Raw genomic sequence first — 24,331 nt, 5'->3', positions numbered from 1 at the left:
AAAAAAAAAAAAAAAAAGAAAAAAAAAAGAAAAAAAAAAAAAGAAGGGAGCTTAAGAATCAGGAAAGCTTTCTTGCACAAAAGAAGTGAAAAGCACATACACCTAGAAAAAACCTATGTAATAACTGCACTTGCTGCTGCAAGTACAGAAAATCTACTTAACATGGCATACGCAATTCTGAATTTTACAGACTGGAAAGTGATCTTAACGACGGGATATGATCCCTTCTCCCAGCCTGTACTATAAAAGCAGCTCCCCTTTAATACATTAAACATTTCAAGGTTTACAAGAATATAATTATTAAAAGGCTTCTGCGTACTTAAGACTGTTTATCATTAGTTTCATCAAGAAATAAGTCTGATAAAGTTAACATGTGCGAAAATAGATATTTAGGCATCCTTATGACAAAATATTCAAAACCCAAGACCTGACTTCTGAATTTTAACAGTCATTACCTTGCATTTGGCTTTACCTGCTTTGTGATCCAAAACCAGAACTGTAACTGCCCAAGACTAAAGAAAAACAAAGATGCTTCACTCTGGCAGAAGAATTCTCTTGCAAGTGGCAAAAAAAAAGTCATTGCACATTTAATTCCACAGAAATCAGCTCTCTTTGGTACCCTCCTAAATTCAACAACTGAGCTGGTATCTTCCAGAAGACCAATTATCTATCCCACACTTCAGGCAGTGTCTTTAAATTTAATCTGTCTGCACAATCTGTGCAAAATCTGCCAGTGATTAGACTAAAAGAATGGCTTATGTTGGTTTATGGTAACGGCATCAGTATTAAGCACGATCTCAAAGCCAACCACCCCATTCATGCTTTGCTCAGAGCAAGCTGCATGTCCCTTCCTATGCCCAGTACTTTCTCCTTTCAGCAGTGCTCACGACCTATAAATAAATACAGAGCAGGGAATCCCAGTAACCCTCAGGGCTTTGTGATGGCCTTTTTCACCAGTGAGGCTGGTAACTGGAACTGAGGTTTTCGACTCAAGGCTACCTCCTCCCTGCTACCAGCACACAAAGGGATGCAAGCAGAAGCCCACAAGGAAGACACTTCATTTCTGCGTTAGGATTTTGAGCAAGGTCTTTCTCTGAGGAATGACTCACCGCTCAGATCTCATTCATACTGAATGCCCGTCAGTGGTTTTATTTCGTCGAGGACAAGCAGCGCACGTACAAAGCACAGGCTTCCCTCACCCCAAGCTGCTGTGCCCTCAGATGACCTTGTCCAAACTGCTCAGGGAGAGCTCCCGGCCGCCACGGGGAGGCTGCGCGTGTGCTGCCAGAGCCCCACTGCCCTGCTCACCCAGGCATCGCTCCTCAAACAACCCGCTCTCCTCCCAGCCTGGCCCTGAACTCACAGATCCATTAAAAATAGTTTTGGGTGTTGTCAAGAAGCTTCCCTTCAAACGCGTCACTGTACTTACAGGGGTCAGTGGGTATCAAGGTCTTGGTGAGTGAACTGAGAAACACAAACAAGCAAAACTTAGGGTTTGGTGGGGTTTTTAGTCTTAGTTATCTAATAGTGATTCCAGAGACTGAATCTCATCTTTTTTTCATCTTACCATAGAACGGTCTTAGAGAAGTTTGTAAATGCGCTAGCTTGATAAAGAGCAGCAGTAGCACTGCTCACAAAAACTCATGCTCTGCCCTTAGAGCAGAATAGCAGGGACCCCAGTAACAGGGACAGACGTTCCTGCCCAGTACAACCAGCATCCCATTTGCAGTACAGCTGGCTCTAACAGCAGAGACCGAATAAATCCTGCAGCAGGATAGTTCAGGCATTCACCTGCAGACAGATTTGTTTAAATCCCATCTATGAAAAAGCTGAAATTCCCAAGGGGTTTATTTTTTTAAAAAAACACAGGTGTCTTGTATCCTGGAAAACTAATCCAACAGCTGCACAACAGGAAAATCAGAAGTACAAGATTGCCTCAGTCTCTCCAAAAGGCTCAAATCACTGTACAGGCACTGCTGCAGGGAAGCATTTCTTGCAAGTACTTCCCAAACCCAAGCCAACTTTATCAACAGCTTGGCAACTCTTTCTTTTTAAGCGATCACTGTTTGCAAAATAAAACAGAGCCAAGGGGCACAAGATCAGAACTAGACTCCCCCCCCTCAAGAAGTCTCCTCTATCCCAAGTCCTGCTCTTTGCCCATACTACTCCCAGGTTAAGAAATACAGAAACAACTGCTCCACCAGGAGAAATCCCAAAACTTTCCTAATGCTGCTGGGGGGCAGCAGTTACACCTGCAGCACTGGTCTTACGTGGCAATGTTTTATACACTGTCCATTGAGTCCAAAACCTCAGACTGTGCAACACCACCAAACTCTACCTTTGGGAAATACTCCTCATTTGGTACCTTTATTATTACATTTTCTACACCAGCATCATTTTGATGTTTACTTGCTTAAATCTCACACAACCCACAGTTCTTTATCCTTCGCATTAATTTCCAAGATGCTTACCTTGGTGCCCCGTGAGATAAGCAAGTTTGACCCAGAACCATGCCCCACAGTGCAGCCAATATGAAATCCAGAGAACCAACACTTCACCTCCCTCCTGGGGCTGCGTTTTAAACAAAACTAAGCTTTGGCACTGACATATCCCCTGCATCCCTCTCTGAGTCTGTGCTGCCTGCTTGCCAGCACATTCCCCACAGGCTGCCAGCATGCACCATCCATCTCGCTCCAGTCTTAAGTGTCTGCACAGCACTTTACCTTCAAGGAAGCTTTAGGGAGGAAGTTTCCCTGGCCCAATCGATGCTAACAAAAGCAGATTACATGAATCCTGAGTGTCATTACTATAAAAATATCCCTTATTTTATTATTGCAATAAAGCCTTGTGACTACTGGAGTGTGAGCTCTTGCAGTACCTTAACTAAGGAGGCCCCGGACTGTGCTGCCACCAAGAGGGGCTGCCTTTCCAACCCCTGCCCATGGCAGTGCTCCGATATTCTCCTGTTTACTCAAGCTCAACCTTTTTTTTCTGCAGGGACAGTTATCAGCTGGATAAGACAATCGATAAAACTTGCTGCCTAGGCACATGACTGCTGTTTTCCCTGTGCTTGTGGCATTTGCAGCTGGAAGACATGAAAAACCTCATTGCCCCTCCTCACATCTAGGGCTGACATTTTCTTTGGAAATGTAAGTTAAGGTTAGCATGAGTGGAAGCTTAACCTTATTAAGCCCTCGCTCCCAGATCTTTGTTTGCATTCAAACTTGTTCCCCAGTGAAAGCCACATAAGCATCACCCAAAGAGGTGGCTGAAGCTTTGATGGCTTTGACTGAATAAAGGTAAGAAAAATTAAAGCCTCAAATATTGTGTTAAGAGCTCAGAAGTACTCTGTTCACCATGAAGGAAGGACACGAGTCCCACAGATGAATTTTCTAACTTTACCTCCATAAAAGCACAGTAGTAATTTTTAGCCCCCAGAAGGATGTTGCCACATAGCTGGGTCAGACTTTTGTTTTATTATCGCTTAGACAAGACCACTGTATTAATGAACTATAAGCATTCATTTCAATAAAGGCCCCACTGTTAATTTGAGAGGGGTTAAACTCACTCTGGAGCCCAGGCAATACAGCAGCACTCAAAGACACACAGAGAAAAGCTTATTTTGCTCATCAACCACAATGTCACTTCATAATAATCCCAAGTTTGCAGCCAATTTTATCTTTCTTCAGAAACCTGCACACATTTTCTGCCAGTGTCTGACTTAAACTTTCCCTCAGGCAGAAGGCTTGTCAACACTGCAATCATCTAATCAAAGTAACATCCATATTAAGCAGCACAGAAGCAACCCCTTCAGCTTGCTCCCTCCTCCCAGTTCAGGTTTACAACTACCCAAAATTAATGCGACACCCTTCCCCTCTCCCACCAGTCCAGTTTCCCACTGTTCAGGGGGCAGGAAATGCAAAGCACCTGTCCTTAAGAGAAACTAAAGTGCTGTTATCTGAAATAGCTACTGAATTTCTGCTGAAGAGATCGGTCCTGTCGCATTTCAGCTGTCTCCCAAGGCTCATCTCACCCTCAGCTAACGCTGTAGTTATGTGCTTCATAATAGCTAGAAAAGGCAGAAGGTCTTCATGCCCAGATGCTGGGATTCAGCGCTTCAGGAAAAGAATAAAGTAGGATTTGAAAGACTGCTAAATCTGCCGGCAGCAAAGTAATGTAACTCATCACGTATGCCTCCACATTTCTGTCTGCAGGTGTGCGCGAAGATATCAGCTTACCATAAAGCTCTGAGGACAACGCAGTTAAAAGATACCCAGCTCCTAAGCACTTGACACACGGAGACTCAAGTAATTTTATTGTGCCTCTGCTTTTCACGTCAGCTAGAAGACTGATATTTTCCAGTAGGACACACATCTCAGATGATCGCGGACTCGGTGCCTCCACTGAAAGTCAGTGCAGAGGTCTGCTCCTGAATGAGAGCAGGGCTGAAGCCATCTGTAAACCCACCCCATAGCCACCAAAGGAGCATCCACCTGCGTATGTATTCCTGTGTCCCAATACAGTCAATCTGTTATTTACAGTTGTATTTCACATCAACAGCAGCAAGATTTACTGAATACAAGTTCTCCTGCTCCGTAGGAAATGATCACCTCTAAAGCACAGGCTTTCTTGGAGCCCTCTGGTACAGAGTGCAAGGACCACAGCGCACATTTTGCACGTCTCCAGCCTTCTCACCTTACAGAGCAGCAATCCACCTGCCCGCCACCGCAGCTTTAAGCTCCGGGCTGCAGTAGCATGCCTTCCACCAGAGCAGGGCTGCTCCTGCCAGCACACCCACCGTCCGATGAACCCTTCGTGCTGTTCAAGTTACACAGAATGTTTTGCTTTGGGGCAAGGAGCACACCAGCCTGACAGGTGCCCCCAAGTAACAGCTTGGGCTCGTGCTTCTGGGAAGACAGATTTCTAGAACGATGATTTAAGGTCTCAAATTCCTACCATACTTAAATTAAAAACGCTTTCAGTACGCCTCCAAGTGGCTTGCTTACAGGGTGAGCCAAGGGCATGTTTCTTCTGCCTCATTTCCTCTTTCAGGTCACAAGCTGAGAAACACCATTAAAGCCAAACAAGAAATTCTGATAAACTCCAAATCTGAAACATCAACACGAAAAACTCCCAAGCCTCTGGCTAGCAGCCTTTCCTCCAGTGCAAGACTCCCCTAAATTGTTCAAAGCTTTTTGTTAAGTAGCCCTCAAGGCAACCAAGTCCAGCAATTATTACACTGTGCACCACAGTAAGGCGACAGCCTGGCTTTGGGCTCCTCAGGCTAAGAGCAGACCTTCTTCCACTTGCCATTATTTGGTACATCTGACAGATTTTGCCCAGTAAAATCTGAGGAGGAGTAGGACACCTGACCTCTATTTCCTCCTTGCAAGTGGACCACATACAGCACAACACAAACCTCACTCAGCCATTTAAGTAGGAAAGAAGTAAGGAAAAAGTCTGGTTTTATAAAAATAGAGCATCCATTCCTTTCAAAAGGAACATGTTGAAGTCAAATAATGTTTCTTCTGCAAAGGGAAACTGTGCTTACCTTGTACACTGGCCATACGATAAATCATCCAACCCATGTCCCTTCTAGCCATTTACCCAGGTTCTGTACCATACACATTCTTAGTGTCTGCTGGAGGCAGAGTACTGCAGCTTTTTATAAAACCAGGATGGACTAAAGCACAGCACCTTTCATATGCAGTGTGCTCAGGACAGCTGAATGTCCACTACAGGAGTTGAAATGCTTTTTTGTGAAGTCATACTTGCATTTTAGTGAAAATAAAGTTGCAGTCTTTAGGGCAAAAGAGGAGAAAAATCTTTCTCCCTCCCTGCTTGCCTGATCATATTCTAGCAGCTATGAGCACCATAGATTTTTGGAATGTGTTTTTGGCAGCATTTATTTAGAAAGTAGTGCCTTGTTTGGAAAACAAGGATCATGGAAGTCCTTAACAGGACCCTTCTTAGATTTCTAGCTGCAGAGAACTGAAGCTCAAACTGGGGATGTGTTTCTCACTACCACCAATAATGAACAGAGAAGCAATACCACACCGCCTCAGTCAGCACGCCTGCTGTGCAACTGTACTGCTGGTTGACTTTACCACCAATTTCACAGGATTTCCAACACACAGATCAATCTTCCCTTCCAGCACCCTCGCTATGCTCAATCCACATCCCTCATCACCAACAGCCATTCCTGTGCTCGGCACAGCAAGCCCACACAGCTGACACATGGAAAGCTCATCTCCAGGATCTCCAGAAGGATTTCAGCCTGCCCAGGACTGTCCCTGCACTGCCTGTAGCTTTGCCTGACTGCAGCAGTGGGTGTTGCCCTCTTCCTCTGGGAAGGGAACCAACCCTCCTCCTGTCCCAGAGCATCCTTCCTTGGCAGTTTGCACTTCTGGGCTTTGGGAAGGTGCTCAGATGATCCATGAGAGTCACCTTCCTTCATATCTCACAGCTCAGGGGACTAGTTCCAACTTTATGTACCGAGCAACCTGCATAGAGCCTCGTGCTTCAGGAAAAAATCATGAAGGACTTGGGAAAAGATGCAGGTAGATTGAAATAGTCTCACCAGCAGGGATTTTACCCATTACCCTGCATCTCATATCCAAAAGAATTTGGCCACAGCATGTAGAAACATGCAGCACATTTCAGAGAAGCTAATATCCTCAGGTGTACAGCAGTTACATTCACATTGTAAATCTCTATGTGCTTGACTAGATTTCCAGCATAAGCTTTTCATACATGGTTTGTCTGAAAACGCAACTAAAGTTGAGCAATTTTTTTGTTAAAAATCAAACTTCCTAGTTTTACTTAAAGGGCTGATTGCCAAAAGTTGTGTATACTTTCTCATACTTAACTCACTCTTGACTAGATAAAAATAGATACTTGTTTCTGGTACACCAATGTCTTCACCAAAGCCAGTGTGAAAGCATAGAGGAATTGCTGGTTTACACAGGAACCATCAGGAGCTGAGTCTGGATGCAGTAGGTGTTGGCACAGACCTGGGCTGATATTCAGAACACCTGAAATTCCACGTGCAGAGAAACTGAACTGAAACCTCAATATATTCTATACAACAAGATTAGTTTGAAAACAGTCTCACACCGATTCTGACATTTCTAGAGTAATTTTTCAGTGCAAATGCTGTAATTCAGTATCTGCATAAATGATACCAGTTCAATTCCTCCAACCTCCGTTTGACACTTACATTTGCGTTTCAGGTCATCTAAAGGCAAATACAACCAGACATTCGCTGCAGAGTACAGAACCGAAGTCTAGCTAAGCAAAGGGCTATGCAGAAAGATTATCTAATCTCTACTACGCATCATCAGTAACGCACAGGACAATAGCTGAGACTGGGATGTTAATATGCAGATGGGCAATAATCTAATTAAGATTTCTTTCCTCTTGCATTGCCTACAGGTCAAAATATTTGAGTAGCTTTGAAAAGAGATGATCTCAAGAAGGGCTGTTCTGGGAAATCCCTGCATACAATAACAGCTTTAACCAGCCAAGTCACACAGCAAGGCTTCACATCTCAAAATGAAGAATTCCTGAATGGTGCAATGAATACAAACAAAGGGATTTCAAATTAATGTGCACGGCACAGGAAGCAAGTCTTGATGATTAAACGCCCCCCTCCTCTCCCCGCTCCGCAGACCCCCGGGATAATGAACGCTCCGGGACAAGAATTCTCAAATCGCATCGCTTCTAAACTCACTGATCATACCAAACACATTGAGGCCATCTGTCTCAATCTCCTTATCACGTATGTATTCCCCTCTGTTAAGAAAGGAAAGCTACTTGTTAGCAGCAGGCTTCCTAGCATAAATTTTGCTACTACAAAAACAGTATTTTCAACAGCCTGCTCTAAAAGGAAATCATAATCCCCTCGATATTATTTAAAAGGGGGCTTCCTTTAGAGACAAAGGACACCCCAGAGAACCCGACAGGGGAAATGGAGCTGACAGAGCCAACAACCCTTTGTGTCAGCAGCAAGGGGCTGCCTGTGTCCACTGCCGCTTGCTTCGCCGAGCACGAGACGGAGGTGGGAGACGGGAGATACCCTTGCTGGGTGATGGAGCTCTCCCTGCATACTAAACAGGAAGGTGGGGGACGAGTGATGTGGTACGAGGAATCCCAGCTCCCCTGGCAACAAGATGCCTTTGCTGAACAGATTTCAATAAGGCGTAATAAAAGCAGGCTTTGAAATGAAGTTAAACTCCATCTCCGTCTCTTCTTTTTCCTTCCTCTCGACACCGCTAGCAACCGCTGCTTTGGGGAATTACCTCTGCTGCAAGGAACTCCCATATTCAGCATCAGAAGCCCAAGGCAGTTCTGCAGTCTCATTTTTCAACGCGCTGCTTTCTGTGTGAGTGCTGGGGGTTCCCCTGATGCTTTGAAATTAGAGCCTTATCTCTGCATTGCATTTACAGGCACAGGCAACTGCAGGGAGGTACGCACGTACAAGAACAGAACAGAATATTTTTGTCAACTCCCCCATTTCTTAGCATACTACAGCAGGCAATACCAGCAGATATATAAATATATTTTTACCCCCCTATGTCATCAATTTTCTGTTTGGAAATTTACCTCCCAAAAGTAATTATGTTGCTCGAAGAGCAAAAGCAAGAAAACCCACAGAATACCAGAAAATTAGCTTATAGAAGAGATAGTATTGAAAAAGCAGTCAAGTGATTTGAGACTGCAACGAATTACCTCCCCAAAACGATGCAGAAATTCTGCACACAGAAGTAGTTTGTATATTTATACAGCACATATGGACTTTGCAAAATCAGCCTTCGAAATCCTTTGCATTCACCAATCTTGCTAAACAAATAATAAATACATGTCCTTCAGAGAGGAAAAATTAAGTGCAAGCATGATCCAGAGTTGCATTAATACTCTATTCCTACGGAAATCATTCTGCTCTTCTACTGCAGCCAAATGCTTCTACTGTAGCTACTGCTGCAGAATGAAATCTTTTAATATGCTATTTGCTGAAATGAAGAAAATTTCTTTCATCTGCTGCACCTACCAGTGTAACATCTTCTATCCGCATGTAATGCTAAACAGCAGAAGAATGGAGACTACATGAAAGAACCAACACAGGGTTTGTTTTTTTTTCCTGTTCCAACAGATGCTTTTTCTTTAAAACAAAAAACAAAAAACAAACAAAAAAATCAAACTTGAGAAATGAGAGGTTTTTAACTACATTCAGAAATTGGGACTGGTGGGTAGAGTGCTTTAAATCTGAGACGCCGAGAAGGATTTTAACTAAGAAATAAACTTACACCCCACAATCTGTACACAAAACAAAGTTTTTGGAGATTTTACTTTCTCTCGAACATTCACATTCCCCGTGGAAGCCCGTTTCTCCAACTGGAGAGTTGAATAAGCATTACTCTCCCTACAATTGCTGTTTCAGCAGCCAAAAGAACGCCTGAGACCTCCACCAGAATCCCCTGGTCAGTGAAGGAGTCTTGCCCCCGACAGCGTGCTCAGCTTCGGGCAGAGCACGGCAACACGAGCCCACAGGATTGCATCAATGGCTGTTTTCCTCTGTAGTAACATATTTTACTCTGCAGTTAATTAATTTTGTATTTCTATTTTTACTAATATTTATTTAAGCTCAATATCTGTTTCAACTAAGTGAAGATGCTAAACATAAACAATAGATAAGGGCTTATGTTTTTACAGAACATATTTTACACCTTAAGATTTTCAGCAAATGCAAACTGAGAAGCCAAGATTTCCCACACCTGCACACCACCTCTTTTATAATTTTTTTTTAAGCAGATTAATATTCTTAATATCAGGAGTTTAGTTTCACTTCTCAAGCTCAGAGGAACTTCAAGTCCTGCCCAAGCTAGCAGCTACGTGACACCTGGTACCTGAACTTGCCCACTGAATTTTGGAGGGCAGAAGCATTTGTCGCAGGCATACCCAGAGTGTTCACACTCAAACCACACAGCTCAGCACCTCTCTCTGTAAACTCTGTGCAGGAAGGCAGCTGGGATGGGGAACCCGAGTGGTTAAAGGAAACTCAGAACACAATTTCTCATCCGTATTCCAGCTGCAGAAGAGCACTAGAGGAAGGGCAGGGGTGAAAATCAGATCTTAAATGCAGATGTAACATCAGCCATTTGGAACTGAGCGTTATTTCAATAAACTTCACCGAAAAATCAGCCTTCAGTCCTTCACATCTACAGCCAAGCTGGGATATAGGCATCCTTGCAGCCCCTGCACCTCACCAATTCAAGCAATGCAGTCAAGGTCGCTGCATTTCGGAAGACTGCTTTTCCTCAGCATTTACCCTCTAGGCTGGAATCCCCATCTTCAAGGAGGATAAACCTCTACCTTTATCACTTGCTGCATTTTAGACAGCAAAGGCTCAAGAATGGACCAACCTGAAGACCTACACAGAGTCTGTGTGTACAGCAAATACAGTCCACGAGACCATTAACTCCCCCAAGAGCTAAGCACGTAAACCTGTAGGAGCTGTCTAGATTTAGTACTCACTCTCTCCCAAAGTCCTCAACTCATTTAAGCGAAGTACAGATTCTTGAAGAACAAGCCCCAGTGTTAAGAATTAAACAGTTTACCACAGTTAACACCTCTACTTATGCAAAACAGGAATGTAGGCAATAAAAGTGTGTTATGATGCACAAAGTTTCTACCTGTCAAGCACTAAACAGCATCTCTCTACAGGGATGCTCAGCACCTCAGAGACAAGGAAAACAGCAGAACACAAAAGGAAAAGCTGCAGACGAAACACAAAACTACATTTTACAACTTAAACTTGGTTGTTTATTCTATACAGGCATGTTCCGCTCAGTGCATTTATCCAGTATCCTGCTACACAGTTTTATGATCACTGAGGAGAATGGCAGCAGAACACCGATATATTGGCAAATGTCAGCCACATTTTGGATACCCCACACAGAAAAAATAACTTGAAGGGAAGAAAAAAGTAGAATACTTCTAATTATTCTTCACAAGAAATAATGTGTGCCTCTAGTCAGCTGTGGTACCACTATGAAGAGTGGAAAAGTATAAATGAGTAAGAAAAATGCATGTGCTCCACGATGAAATGATGTCTGTCTATATTAAGTAATTTTAGACATCAGAGGAAAAGTAAACAGACTCTTACCCTCACTCTTTCTCCAAGGCGCTATATGATTTCCTTAAAGACAGCAGCTTGCACGTTTGCTACTGAACAGTTCATTTTCATTGTCAGAGTGATATTAATATCATGCAAGCAGAGAGAAAAACGTATTTTAGTCTGATGGTTGCATGACAAGCAGCAAACATCTCTGGGCAACACTCTACATTAAATCTCCCTAGTTCTGTAGCCTTGTTTTCACCACTCTTACACGTTCATGGAAGCAGCACCACTGAGCTTTAGAGGACAGAGAGCACACAGATAGATCTGCTGCTAGCCTTGCGTTCACAATTTCACTCCCATTTTGGTATCAGCGGGTTTTTTCGTTTATGGAGGTGGCAGGGCTTGTAAGTGCAGACAAAAATAAACTCATATTCACAAGCTCATAGCAACCAGCGATGCAAAAGTTTTATTGAAGCTCCTCTCAAAACATTCAGTCCTACGTGGCCTATGAATGAAAACACAGCCCCTCTCTTCCTTGTTAAAGAAGGGTATAGCAAGAAATCTGAGACTCCTGAGCCTCCGGACAAGACATTTCAGTCTGCAGATGTGTGAAAATGGGAAACACAAGCTACAGCCTCTTGTGAAATCTAATAAAATATTTTCTTCCTCATTTCTTCAAGACATTTATGAAGCAGAAGTTAAAGAATCACTTGTCTCTTCAACTACTAGTTTTGATATATATTTAGAAAAATCTGTGCCAGTACTGAACAACCTTATCCACCACCATCCTTTTGCTTAGCAAACACACAGCCGCAGAACCTGCGTCATGATGCTGTTTATTTAAACTTCTCAGAGCTGACCAAAGGACTTCTCTTCCAACCCCAGATGTGTTTCCACAGTCCACCTGGCAGAAAACACTGGATTTTCCATCTAATCCCAGGGAGAGAAAAAAAACCCACATTCGTTATTCCAAGTTCACATCACTCTTGCTGTAATTGTCTGTGAAGCTGACAATTACATCTTATTGTTTTGAACTTTTTATTGTCAAGTTATAGATTTTCAGGAACGAGGTGCAGACAGAAGCATAATGGAGAAAAAGAGAGACCCCATGACACCTACCCTACCTGAACAGGGACTCTTGTGCACCAAGTAATGTAACTCAAGGCTATGCTGTTCCTTCTCCTACAGGCAAATTGAGATGAGATCAGTGTACTCCACCAGCATAGAAGAACATCATTTTCTTTTACAGAGTAGAGCTGAGCTGATAGTGCCACTGGAGAAATATTTCAGTCACAATGAAGGGCTAAAAAAACCCCCAAACAACATATTTATTGAAGAACTTGAAGATCTCACAAAAACCTGCAGGTTTTTTTTTCTCAACTCCAAACTGATGAGCAGGCAAAAAAAGACATCTCCTCTTTGTTCCCATCTCTTATGGCTATTTTTACACCACGTGACTTCCTAGCTTTGCTGTACCAGAAACTTGCACTGTTTTATTATCCCATCAGGGCACCTGTATTTCAGACAAGAAGCAGTCGCTGAATTGACCTCACTCCCTGTCACAAGGCTTAAGTAATCTCAGTTCCTTAATGTCTGGCAGAAGATGCATGAAAGCATCACTTCTAATATTAAAGCTACCTTTTTTATATAATAAAATGAGGGGATAGACATGTTTTCCACTTTAAGTGATGCCTTCCACAGCACTAGGCACCTACTTTGACAATGAAGGCTGTGAAGAGAAAGTCCTAACGGGTTCTCACCAACTCGTTTCCATGATGTTTGAGATCCTAGACATTGTGTGTCCCTCCTGCTGAATAGGGAAAGCCCTGCTACCATGAGAGTCAGCCAGGGCTGATCTCCAGTGAAACCAGCTGAGGTTTCAGTTATTAAAGTCCTTTCACTAATCTAAGATTGGTTTATCTTCTCCAGGAAATTATCTCAAATGCAACATGAACACCTTTATGGGAAGAGGGAGGGGGAATGCGGGTATTCCTGTCTCCAAGGCTTCATTTACCTGAGTGAGTATATTTAAATGCCACCTGTTCATCCTGCAGTGTTGACAAACCTCTTCTGCTCTCGAGGAGACTGTGATTTCCAAACAGATACTCCCATTGCAAGCCGGCAGCCTTCTAAGGCAAAACTACAGGGCACAGCGGGAAACGGAGATCGGGACTTCCCCACACACCCCCCAGCAGCAGCTTTGTCACCTCTCTGTCCAAGTGCTGCCATCTCAACCACAAGGTTTTTTAGCTCCATACCAATAAAACTGGCAAGTCAGTCACAAAAAAACAGTCAAGAACTTTTCTGTCTAAAATAATCCCCAAAGAGCCATTTGGTCAAAGATGGGGTAATCAAGGTAATAGGAACAAGATGACTACAGGGTATCTCCGAGGATCATAAACTGCTAGCCTTTTCATAACTCCTTAGATAATGACTAACTATGGCCTGGAGCTGCCACTATTCTTTCAATCAAATCCAAGTCAGCTATAGCTCTGACGGGAAATTTTCTTGGGTACAGTTTAGAAAAAAAACAAGGAACAAGCTGTGCTTTTTTTAACATTATTTTACTATGGCTTTAAATGGAATATCGAAAAATACCCCAAAATATTTCCATGAATAGCTGTGAAAAAGAACATGGCATTCCACAATACAGCTAAAAGGGAAAGAACAAAAGCATGAATTTCTGTAGAAATATTTACAAGAGAAATCTGTCTAAATAGATCTCCACATGCATAAGTATTCTAAGCAATTAAACCTTCTTGTTAACCAAATCATAAGCTAAATCAACTTGGACCACACTGATATAAAGCTAGATTGAACCAGTTTTGATATCCATCATTACAGAGAGCCTATCTATAGCTGTCTTTCGCAAAAGGCTCTACAATTTGACTTCCCAACATGCGCGCAAGTCAAACTAGAGGCATTTCACAGGAATTAATGCCAGCTGCTGTCAGCTGTCTTACACAGACATAAGTGAAACCATTTACAATGCCTCACAAATCTCTTTATAGACATTTCTAGCCCTCCATAGAAAGGGCTAGCTTAATACTAGTGACTTGCATTAAGAAAGTAACCATCCCCATATGGTATTTTGGTTTCACTTAAAGAGGGACTACCAGATAGGCAACTAAAAAATGATAATATACTCAAGGGGAGAAGAAAAAAATAATAAAGAAGACTGATTTATAGCTGTAGTCTCTCATCTCAGCCAAATTCGAAGGATCAGCTCTAGGGAACCAAAAAAAAAAAAAAAAAAAAAATGCATTTATCCTTCTAGGAAGAGTCACTCCATCCACTTCACGTGCTCTGAATGACTTGCCCATGCACCAGAAGTCGTTTCCATTAGATCCGCTGTGAAAGCGCGTTCAGCATCTGCTCCGCGCGAGCTGCGTTCGCGTCACTGCAGACGGTGCCAACACACCTCCCACTGCTCACTGCCAACCTCTCGGGGCACCCTGGGACCTATTACTCTTCAGATCAACCCCACGTTCTTTGAGACAGGCACACACAACACACAGCAGTGTCAAAACAATGGCTTTCAAGATATTTATAAAACAAGCTGAGTGGAATGGGAAAACACAAGAACATACCCTGAATTATTTTGGTGGGGGGTTGCAGACAATTTTTAGCAGCCTACTTGACTAATCTTGTATATTCACATTAAAACCATCTCAACTTAATTTCCTGTCTTGTGATACCTAAGGGATGACTTAAAAAAATAAAATTCTCTTTTCATGTATTTATTTAGGGCAACTTCACAGCATATGATAGCTACAATGTAGTCAACATCTTCCAATCTTCTACAAAGATCCAGATTTTAAGGCAATTTTTTCCAGCTCATACAGGAATGTCAACTTTCAGGTGAAACGGTAAAGCAAGTTTTCAGTTCTTGTATTAGCACCAAAAAAAAAAAAAAAAAAAAAAAAAAAAAAAAAAAAAGTAAGACTGATTCTTACATCTTCTACTTGTTCCCTTGTTCCTCATTACCACAACTCCCACAAACTTGGCAGTTATACCCAAGTCACCAGCAGCTCAGTGGAGTCCCAAGTACCCCTTAGCTACCATTTCTTTCCTCCCTTTAAGGGAAAGCTCTCACTTTTTATGAGGCTGTCGGACCAAGAGAAAAACTGTTCAGTGTCAAGTGACCTCTGGAAAGCTTGAGAAGATAGTCTTGACTTCAGTGGAGATGCACTTCAACCCTGGAAAACACTGAGTCTTTTCAATGCTTATTAAAATGTATGGAAAATAAGAACACCCACACATTGCATGACTGTGCCCTAAAGCCAAGAGATTTTAGATTGCTCATCTTGCTTGGATATTATTTTTGAGGGGAGGTAGTGTCTAATTCTGCACTTAAACTTGCCATCAAGAATCTATCTGCTATCTTATTTCCACTAGTTCTGTACAAAAAAAAAAAAAAAAAAAAAAAAAAAAAAATATCTCTGAAAGGACAGTGAAAATTTATGGCAATAAGTTGTTATCATAAACACTTGGGAAGCAAGTTCTCAGGCCAGGACTGTTTTGTTAAGCAGATAGAGCTGAAATTACACTCTTCTCCAGAAAATTTATGTTCCCTGGGTGACCAGCCTCACGCTTTTCCATTTCAGGAGCTGAAGGACTGTCTCAGTGTTGGAAAAAACACCGTGATGGCAGTTTTGGAGTTCATGAATTTGAAGAGTCAACAGCTCCAAGCATTTCATGCCTTCAGGCTCAACCTAACAGAATAAGGTTAAAAAATAATCTTTTGTGAATTTGTTTCCCTGTTTTAATGATACCTATGTTATCCAGGAGAGCAGCAGCAGGCTATGTGTATGCATCTCATTGTGTTTGGGACAGGAAACAACACTGGGCAGAGTAAAAGTTATTCCCTGATGTTGTGCTCTCCCCTTTTTCACACCAGCCATGGAACAGGAGGAGCCATACCTTCACACATACAGCAGCATGTGTATACGTTACCGACAATAAACTGCAAAACACATCACATACTGCAGTTCCTTCCTAGGCAACATCTGTCATTATGTGAGCAAAGGCTCTTTTTCCGGCTTGCTTTCTTATCTCATATTATGGTCTCATATTATGCAGCAGTGTCAGCAAAACTGAAATTTTAGTTTTCTTTTCATTAAAATTTAGAAAGCTGTCCAAGTTCTTTCCATGATGATATTCTTCATCTCCCTGGTGGCTCAGCTGAATACTGAAAGCCAAGCTGAAAACTATCTAGTACCATTTGAAAAGTTCCAATCAGAAGGCATTCCCAGTTTCCAGAATGACTCACCCATCACTCCCCAAGCACACTGCAAGCATGGGAAAGCCAGCCATGGTCCAAGACAGACTCCTGTAGGGTCAAAGATAGTAGAAGCCAAATTTTTATGCTGGGCAGCTGCCTGCCCAGTTAAATAATGATTTTCCTTTTAACATACTTTATCTCCTATTACAGTCACCTTCTCCCTCTGCAAGAGTTCATATGAAGCTTTTAGTCTTCTGAGTATGAAGATACTTCTCCAGAAACAGCCTTTTAAAGAGATTTTTTAAAAATTCTGTATGATAAGTGCCAATAACAAGTAACACTCCAGAGTAGCAGCATATGGCAAAACAAAGGGGGCAATTAGCCCATCAGCTTTGTCTTTTATCTAAGCAGCTTATAAAGGAAGCAAGTCTTTATATCGCCTCTGACAGCAACCAGGACAGGTCATCAGATCCACTGTGTTCTGGGCTGTACAGGATAAAAAGCGCTGTCCTGAAGAGCCTACAATTTAAAGCGATAGTCAATTCCAATACAGCTTCCAAAATAGGTACCACGGTTAGTTATTCTAAATACCCATAACAGAGCTCACTTCAGGTAAGCTGTTCTGTCAACCCCGTAAATTAAGGAATCTACAAATCAGATGACAAGCAGGATTAGTGCCATCCTCATTCGGTATGTCTTTGAGGAAGAGAGTTGTGTTGTACTTTAATCATTTTCACTGCAGCCACTGAAGGAGGAAACTGATGTTTTAAGAGACAGAATTATTTCCATGTGTGATTTGTGAACCCTGGGGTTTAGAGAAAAACTGCATGTACCAGAACTATGAATACACAGAACTGCAAACCGTACTAGTGTTTCTTTTTGCATTTGGAGCTCTGAAAGGTTACCTTTGCCGTGGCAGTGTTGTTGCTTTAAGACAGAAATAGAAAAACAGGCCTGATTACGCATTTTCTTCAATAAATAATGCAAAACGCCTACGCAGCTCTGTGAACGGAGATTTGCACCCAGGTCACTTAGGTAAGCATCCCACCTACTACAGATACACTACAGAAACAGCTCTTGCAACAAATAGCTATACCTGCTTTGCAGAACCAAGTCCCAGCAAATCTTAACCTTACCTTACCATCATTACTATCAGCATTTATAATTAATGGCACAGAGAAACGAGTTACTATGCAAGTCATTATAGAAAAAAAATGACAGCGTACATTTCGGAAAGCTGAGCACATCAATTCCACTGTTAGCAGAACTGATTGCACTTGGTTTTTACTACACCCACTTTTATGTACCTATGCCTAAAAGAAATCTTTGCCCACTAATAAAAGTTGCAGAGTATTTTAAGTTTTGGATGTAGAAAGAGAAAGCAAAAGATTTTTTCAGGGGAAGGGGGACAAGATGCCTCTGAAGAATTCACAAGCCAGTTACACATGAAGTTACAGCTGCCGCTCTTCTATCCTTGCTACTCCACATCCTCAGGGGAGACAGAACTACCGCAGGATGTTTTCATGAGCTAAATATTAGTCAGCATAAGTATTTAACAGCTCTAAGCTATGAAATCAATTGCTTGACCTCTGTTCTAAGCCACACTAGTCTCGCATGCTGTTAGGTGCGCAAGCCCAAACCCTCGGAGCATTTCCACGGAGCCCCTTACACCAATTGCACAGCGTGTGCAAACACAAGAGCAGCAGCGTTTTGATTGCTTCCCTCTTCCCAGCGAGCACGAAACGGGTACATATCCACACCTTTCCCCGCTAAAATGGCTGGAAAGGCAGCTTGCCACTGGTGGGCTGATGGCTGAGACAAGTGAACTGCTAGACCAGTACAGCAAGACATCTATTTTTACTGACAACCTCTCCTTTATTAACTACACATTAAACACAAAGCATTTCCCTACTCTGCCACCTAGGAGAAACAGCCATAACAGAGTAGGCAGACTTCCAGCAGCACAATTTCAGCGACCAAACACTTCTTGCTAGGTATGCTCAAGCCACACAGAGCCAAGAATATAAAACAACCAGCCCGTCTTAGCAGCATTGATGGCACACAGCTAAAACATTCCCTACACAGTGCTGCATGCAATGCTTTTAGAAGAGGGAGGTAAGATTGCAGGTTTTTTGTCAGGTTACTGTCACCATAGGAAAGGCATGGCAAGAAAGCAGTTTTCTCTGGTTAACCACCACCTAATACTGTTAAAATTTAAAAACTTGGTGGAGTTTTTAAACGGGAGTCAAGGGTTTGTTTTTGTGTTTTGTTTTTTTTGTGGGGGTTTTTTTTGGGGTTTTGTTTTTTTTTTTTTTTAAGTACTGCTCAGGTTACTCGTTTCCTCCTAATTTTATGGTAGAATCCTCAAGTCTTCACTTATCATTTTAAAATATTCTTTATAGCGTTAGCTGTTCTTGGTAGTAGCAAAGAGTCCAAAATGTTAGAGCAAAATAACACGACATCAAAAACCAAATTTGCTAAACCCCACAATTTCTAAGATGACACCATGAAAAACAAGTCACCTCCCTTTTTCCTCTCAGATTCCAGTAGTTTTAGATCTCCGTTTCAGGCAGTCTTGGTACTTCAACTGACCTGCATTTTCAAATGCAACAAATTTATTCCAAACCAGCTCAGTTCTCCAAGATCCCAGCCCTGCACAGGAAAAGGCTTTCTTCTTGTCTCTCAGCAAGAACGGATCCCATCTAGATTTGTCCCCAGGAGTACTCTTCCAGTGTATGCTTGTTTCAATGCAACAGAGAAGATGAAATAGCAAGAGGCATTACAGAAAATGTCACCAATATCACAACTGGACATTACACCAACTATTAGACTCCTGCGTTTCTCACATGGCACATCACTTCAGGGGCCAAAGGCAATCAACACTGTAGCTTGGAGGCAATGCGAACAGCTGCTAACCTGGATTTCAAGTCTTGGATGGTTTTTATATCCAGTACCTGAAGCTGGAAGGTTTTTATATCTTTTTCACTCCAGTACACTGACTGGTTTCTTAACAATAAACTCTGAGAGCAGGAGACAAAATAACCGATACGCTGAAGGCATTTCTGCAGTCTGTCCATTTTCTCATCATGTACCAAGCCCTGCAAAGGAACTAAATATATTAAGGTCTCAATTTGCTACATAGCTTAAAGTCATAACAGACCTTTGATAGAATATTAACTAGCAGTATACTATTATTTTTTCCTCCACATTCTATATCACAATTCATGGCTTTCAGGGTACAAGTTATTATTACAGTTACTCAGTGTAATCAAAGCCTCACGGTATGTTACAAATCTGTACCACCATTTTTTATACAAGTAGGGGGTAAGTTTGTAGATTATCTGTTGACCCAAATGAAACAGTTTGGTTGGTACAGTGCCTCATTTTTTAATAGAAATTTGGTTTAAGCAGCTGCAGACGTTTTTCCACAGTATTAGAATGTTACATGCTTTATTTTAGAAAGGATTACACCAAATTATCCACCGCACGTTCAGCAGTGCCACAATATCTTAATTTTTGTTTGCATCTGCTGAGGCAGCAACAGGTGCGGGTCAGTGCCCAGGCAATATCATCTACTACTACTTGCACAATCCATGTCACTCCTAGAGCCATGATAAGCCTCAAACTCCTGCCAGCACAGTGCATTATTCATCAGAAGACAGATCTTTTTATAGATACATTATCTCAACAACCACATTTTCTTGCTCTCATGTCTTCCCTCTGGATCTTTAGATAGACAACTTTAAGCCAAGATTTACAAAATTGTGAAGCTTGACTAAAAATACTTATTATGTACAGCATTGTGCTAGAACTTAAAAGCCACAAGGAAGCATTCACAAAAAAAATCAGTGGAGCATCAAGAAAGCAGTTTAGGAGCTGAAACAGAAATGCTCCCTAAACGTGCACCAAAGTATGAAGTTGAAGAAACAGTTCCCCATTGCTATTCTACTAAGTACTGCACAGTCATTTTTAAAACATATAGAGGCTTACTGATTCAATTGCTCTGCAGAACCTTCGACTTTCCACTGATAACCCAGTAATAAACAAGATATTGACAATATTGCTTCTCATCCCCACCCTTTCCAGGCAGGCAGAAGACAAGCTTCCAAAGGACAGCGGGTCTCCTGCGTCAGCCAGAAGCAAAGTCTAGAGACTAAAGAATCGGTTATCATCTCTGAAGTACGGTTCATCATAAGTCATCTGAGCAAAAACGCTTGCTTGCAGGAGAACTGAGTGAAGCTCAAGGAATGCAAAAAGCCTTTCCCACCCTTTTAATTTGAGCATAGAGGGCCAAAATTACTTCAGATTACAAAACTAAAAACTTTTCTCCAAGTATGTATATATACTCAACTTAGAAAAAAGTATGTTATCATCTGAATAAAATTCCTTAATCTCTTCATGAGAATAAAGTTACTCATCTCTGCTCGTGAAACAGCAATAAGAATGTTCTCCAATTTTTGGGAAATCCTGTCCAACCCCTCATCACTTCCCTCAGTGTTCCAAGCTTTGAAATTATTTAAGTCTGAACTGGGGAATACTACCATATGGGGGGGAGGAATCAACAACAAAAGCAAAGGAGAGCAGCACTTGAAAAAGCTGCCACCTCTCAGGAACACAAGACACACCAACAATTACATGGAAAAGAAGCAAATAGAAGTGTTATCTCTTGCAAAGATAAACACTTTCCCCTCAAAAAGCAACACATGCTTGCTCTCTAATCAAGAGAGTAATTATATAGGGAAACAGAAGGACAGAAACAGTGGTTAGAGTCTGAACAAGAATTTGCTGTCTAGCACAATAGGTTTACTTTGCCTTTGGATATTTTAAGTATTTCTAGATTAAGGCACTTGCCAAGCAGCAACATATATACCAATCTTAAGGGACTATAGAGTTACATCTGAGAAAATGGGTAGGGGGTCAGGGCTACTCCCATTTCACAGAGATTTCTTCAACACTGATAGGCAAAAACCTGCACTCAGGCCATGATGCTGATGCCAAACTATGTTGCTTCAGCAAAGCAAGCAGGAACACCAAAGGCTGCCCTGGAAACCTCCTGGGTCAGAATCCATGTGAGGCTGCCTGCTGCTGCCAACATGCTTCCGATCCCATACGCCTTAACATGTCCCTCAAGGTTCAAACCTGACAAAAAAATCCATGAAGAGATATAATCAGACAGTTATTTCTACATGTTCCTAGAAATATTCTGACCTAGCATATTATGCCAAGGCTTTCAAGGCAGCCAGTGGAAGATGCAATTCCAGAGGATTTCAAAGTCTCAATTCATGAGTCCTCCTTTAAAGATCAGATAGTTACTGTATCAGAGCATCATTAAGGTACCAACTCTCATCTCAGGCAACACTCAAGGATCCTTCATCATTCAAATTAGAGTAGTGCTGCATGATTGACTCCGAATTTTAAGACGCTGAAATTCATGATGACTCTTCTAGAGTTCTACTGGAAATACTGACCTTGTTTCTCTCACTAGAACCATTTATTTAAATTCTGAACTGGCATCAAGCTAGAAACTTCTCCACTCTTCAGTGTTAACAGGAGCTCTGTTTGTCTACACAAGCCTACCATACACGAGGGCTTATTACCTGACTTAACAGTGCAGTATCAAATGACCTGCCAGCCATCAGGCTGTACGGAAGTTTCCATCCTGTTTAGAAAGGTGGAAGAACAGCAACATTAAGATTTTTCAGTAAGATTAGACTAGGTTACAGTATCAACAGAAACTAGAAGGCATCATATCAGAGAAGTAGTGATGACCTGGAAGGAGAGAGGGAGAAAGGCATCGCTATTATCACATCCAACACAAAGGCAACAGGAATACAGGCCAGGGAAAATGAGTGGGGAAAACCATTACCGTGGGACAAGGACATCAATGATTAGGACTGGGAGAAGAGCCCCTGTCACCCACAGCAGTCTCTTCCCAAAACTGCAACCATTCTCCAGCAGTCCATCACTTCCACAAAGGAACTCATCCCAGCATCTGGCTAGCTGGTTTCTTAACTGCATCCCACCTATTTGCCTGCTCCAAAAAACATTCCGTGGCAGGTTTTTGCTTATGAAGAGACCACACAAGAGGTAAACAAACCAGTCTCAATCCTTGAAGGTGACTAATCCACATTTTCAATATAACAAAGACAATTCTTGTTGCAGTAAAGTGGCCAAGATTTACTTCAATGCAGTAGTTACTATTTGGCACAGCTACAGAGAAACAATAAAGATTGCTATTAAAAGTAAGGCACACTAGTACAGCTCAAACAATTGAGATGTTTCTGTTCCTACTTTTAAGGTGAAGTAAACAGATTAAAAGGGTTGAGAGTTACTGAAATGTGCATATTGAAGATAACTAACTACATTTTGGTGTGTGTAGTTACTAACATGAGTGCTTTCCGCTTGCCAAAGTATTCTCACGTAAATAGCACTACAGGATCTCCCAAATAACTATCACTATGAGCTGAAACTGGCTTTGGCTCCCATCCTCCTATCCGAGCACATGCATATATCACTAACCTCTATAGTAATTTACATGGAATAAACCACTTCAAAGGACTTTAACACCAGCCCAGGAGAATTTCCTAGTGAATAAATTAAGTGGAAGTTGTTACAGACGTATCTCTAACCAAAAACCAGAGGAAGTGAGAACCAAAAGGAAAGAAAGCAGGCGAGTGATATCATGGCTAAATATTATTTGTTTATTGCCCTGTAGGCACCTTGCTCTGGCACGGCACTTCTCATCAGCCACCCCACTGGTTCCAGTGCTCTGCTTGGCCACAGCCACAAATATCCATCCCAGCCAGGAAGGAACAGGCTCAGCAATAGTTTGCTGCTTCATTAAGAGCCTAAACAACAGAAATGACTGGATCAAGTGAGACTCTTTTCCCAATAGTCTCCTAAGAGATAGGTAGTGCTGAAAGTCACTGAAGACTAGAGATTCAACTTCCCCAAGTATAAAACCTCATTAGCTCCCCATCTCCCTCCCTCCCATGCTAACATGCAGAGGGATAAAGACAAAGGCTCAAAGACAAGAGGATGTGACTTGCTTAAGAGCCAGAGGGAAGGTGGCTTACTAAAGTGTTGGCTTACTACTTCGCAGATCTTCTGGAGTACTACCTAAACCATTTATGTCATTTCAGGCTATTCATAATATCTGGCAAGAGCCTCCCCACAGCAAGAAAAATATGTGAATGTCTTGTTGATTCCAAGCTCAGCCATCAATTAAGCTTCTAATATGACAATGCTGTGTGTCTATAAAAATCTCAGTATCCAAGATTGCAGGCAGTCAGCATTTAGCTCCACAACCCCATGACAATTATATTCCAGCTGGTAAAACCCCTGACAGTCAGATTAGGTGACTGGGAAAAAAAAAAAATTAACCAAGGGTTTTCTACATGGGAACACAAGCAAGAAAGCTAAACCAAACTAGGGCCATTTTGGTTTAGAGCACCCTAACTGAAGAATTACACCAAGCTTAATATCACTGAAAATTCCAGAGGCTTCAACTCCTGTTTTGACACCACAGTTTAATCCTCATTCAAAATTAATTCGAAGTTACCTTTCACCAAACAGCTCATCAGCAACGAGTACTTAGAAGACCAGCTGTCCTAAAGACATGAAAAACTCCTTATACACCATCGGAACTGGATTCTATAGAACTGAATTGAATCTTTGAGAGGTTTTTCCTCCAGGAACCAGAAGCTCAAGTTGCAAGATCACTCATGCCTACAAAAGCACAGGGACAGTTTACATATACCCTACTGAACGGGAAAGCCCAAGCTACACCAGGACAGTGCTCCAGGCTCTCCTGCAAAAAAAAAGCCTTTCGCTCAGCAAAAAGGAGAAAACAGGATTTTAAAACGCCTTTTGATGTATGTGAACCATTAATAATGTTATTTCCTCTATCAGATACCCTTCAGCCAACAGATTTTTCCTTGCTACTTTTTTTTTTTTTTTTTTTTTTTTTTTTTTTTTTTTTTTTTTTT

General features: G+C 41.9%; 1 protein-coding gene across 1 annotated transcript in view; it reads right to left on the bottom strand.

Moving 5' to 3' along the window:
• The window catches only part of MCU (mitochondrial calcium uniporter), a 61,711-nt gene that overhangs the window by 34,237 nt on the left and 3,143 nt on the right, over positions 1-24,331 (bottom strand). Inside the window, exon 2 of the mRNA XM_026851764.1 lies at positions 2,472-2,571. Within this exon, the coding sequence (XP_026707565.1) occupies positions 2,472-2,571 (100 nt within the window). The remainder of the gene's footprint in view (positions 1-2,471; positions 2,572-24,331) is intronic.

Source organism: Athene cunicularia, assembly GCF_003259725.1.
Source record: "Athene cunicularia isolate RWA chromosome 6 unlocalized genomic scaffold, athCun1 chr6_part2, whole genome shotgun sequence".
Lineage (NCBI taxonomy): Eukaryota > Metazoa > Chordata > Aves > Strigiformes > Strigidae > Athene > Athene cunicularia.
The sequence above is the reverse complement of the archived record's forward strand: the minus strand, read 5'-3'. Positions and strand labels throughout refer to the sequence as shown.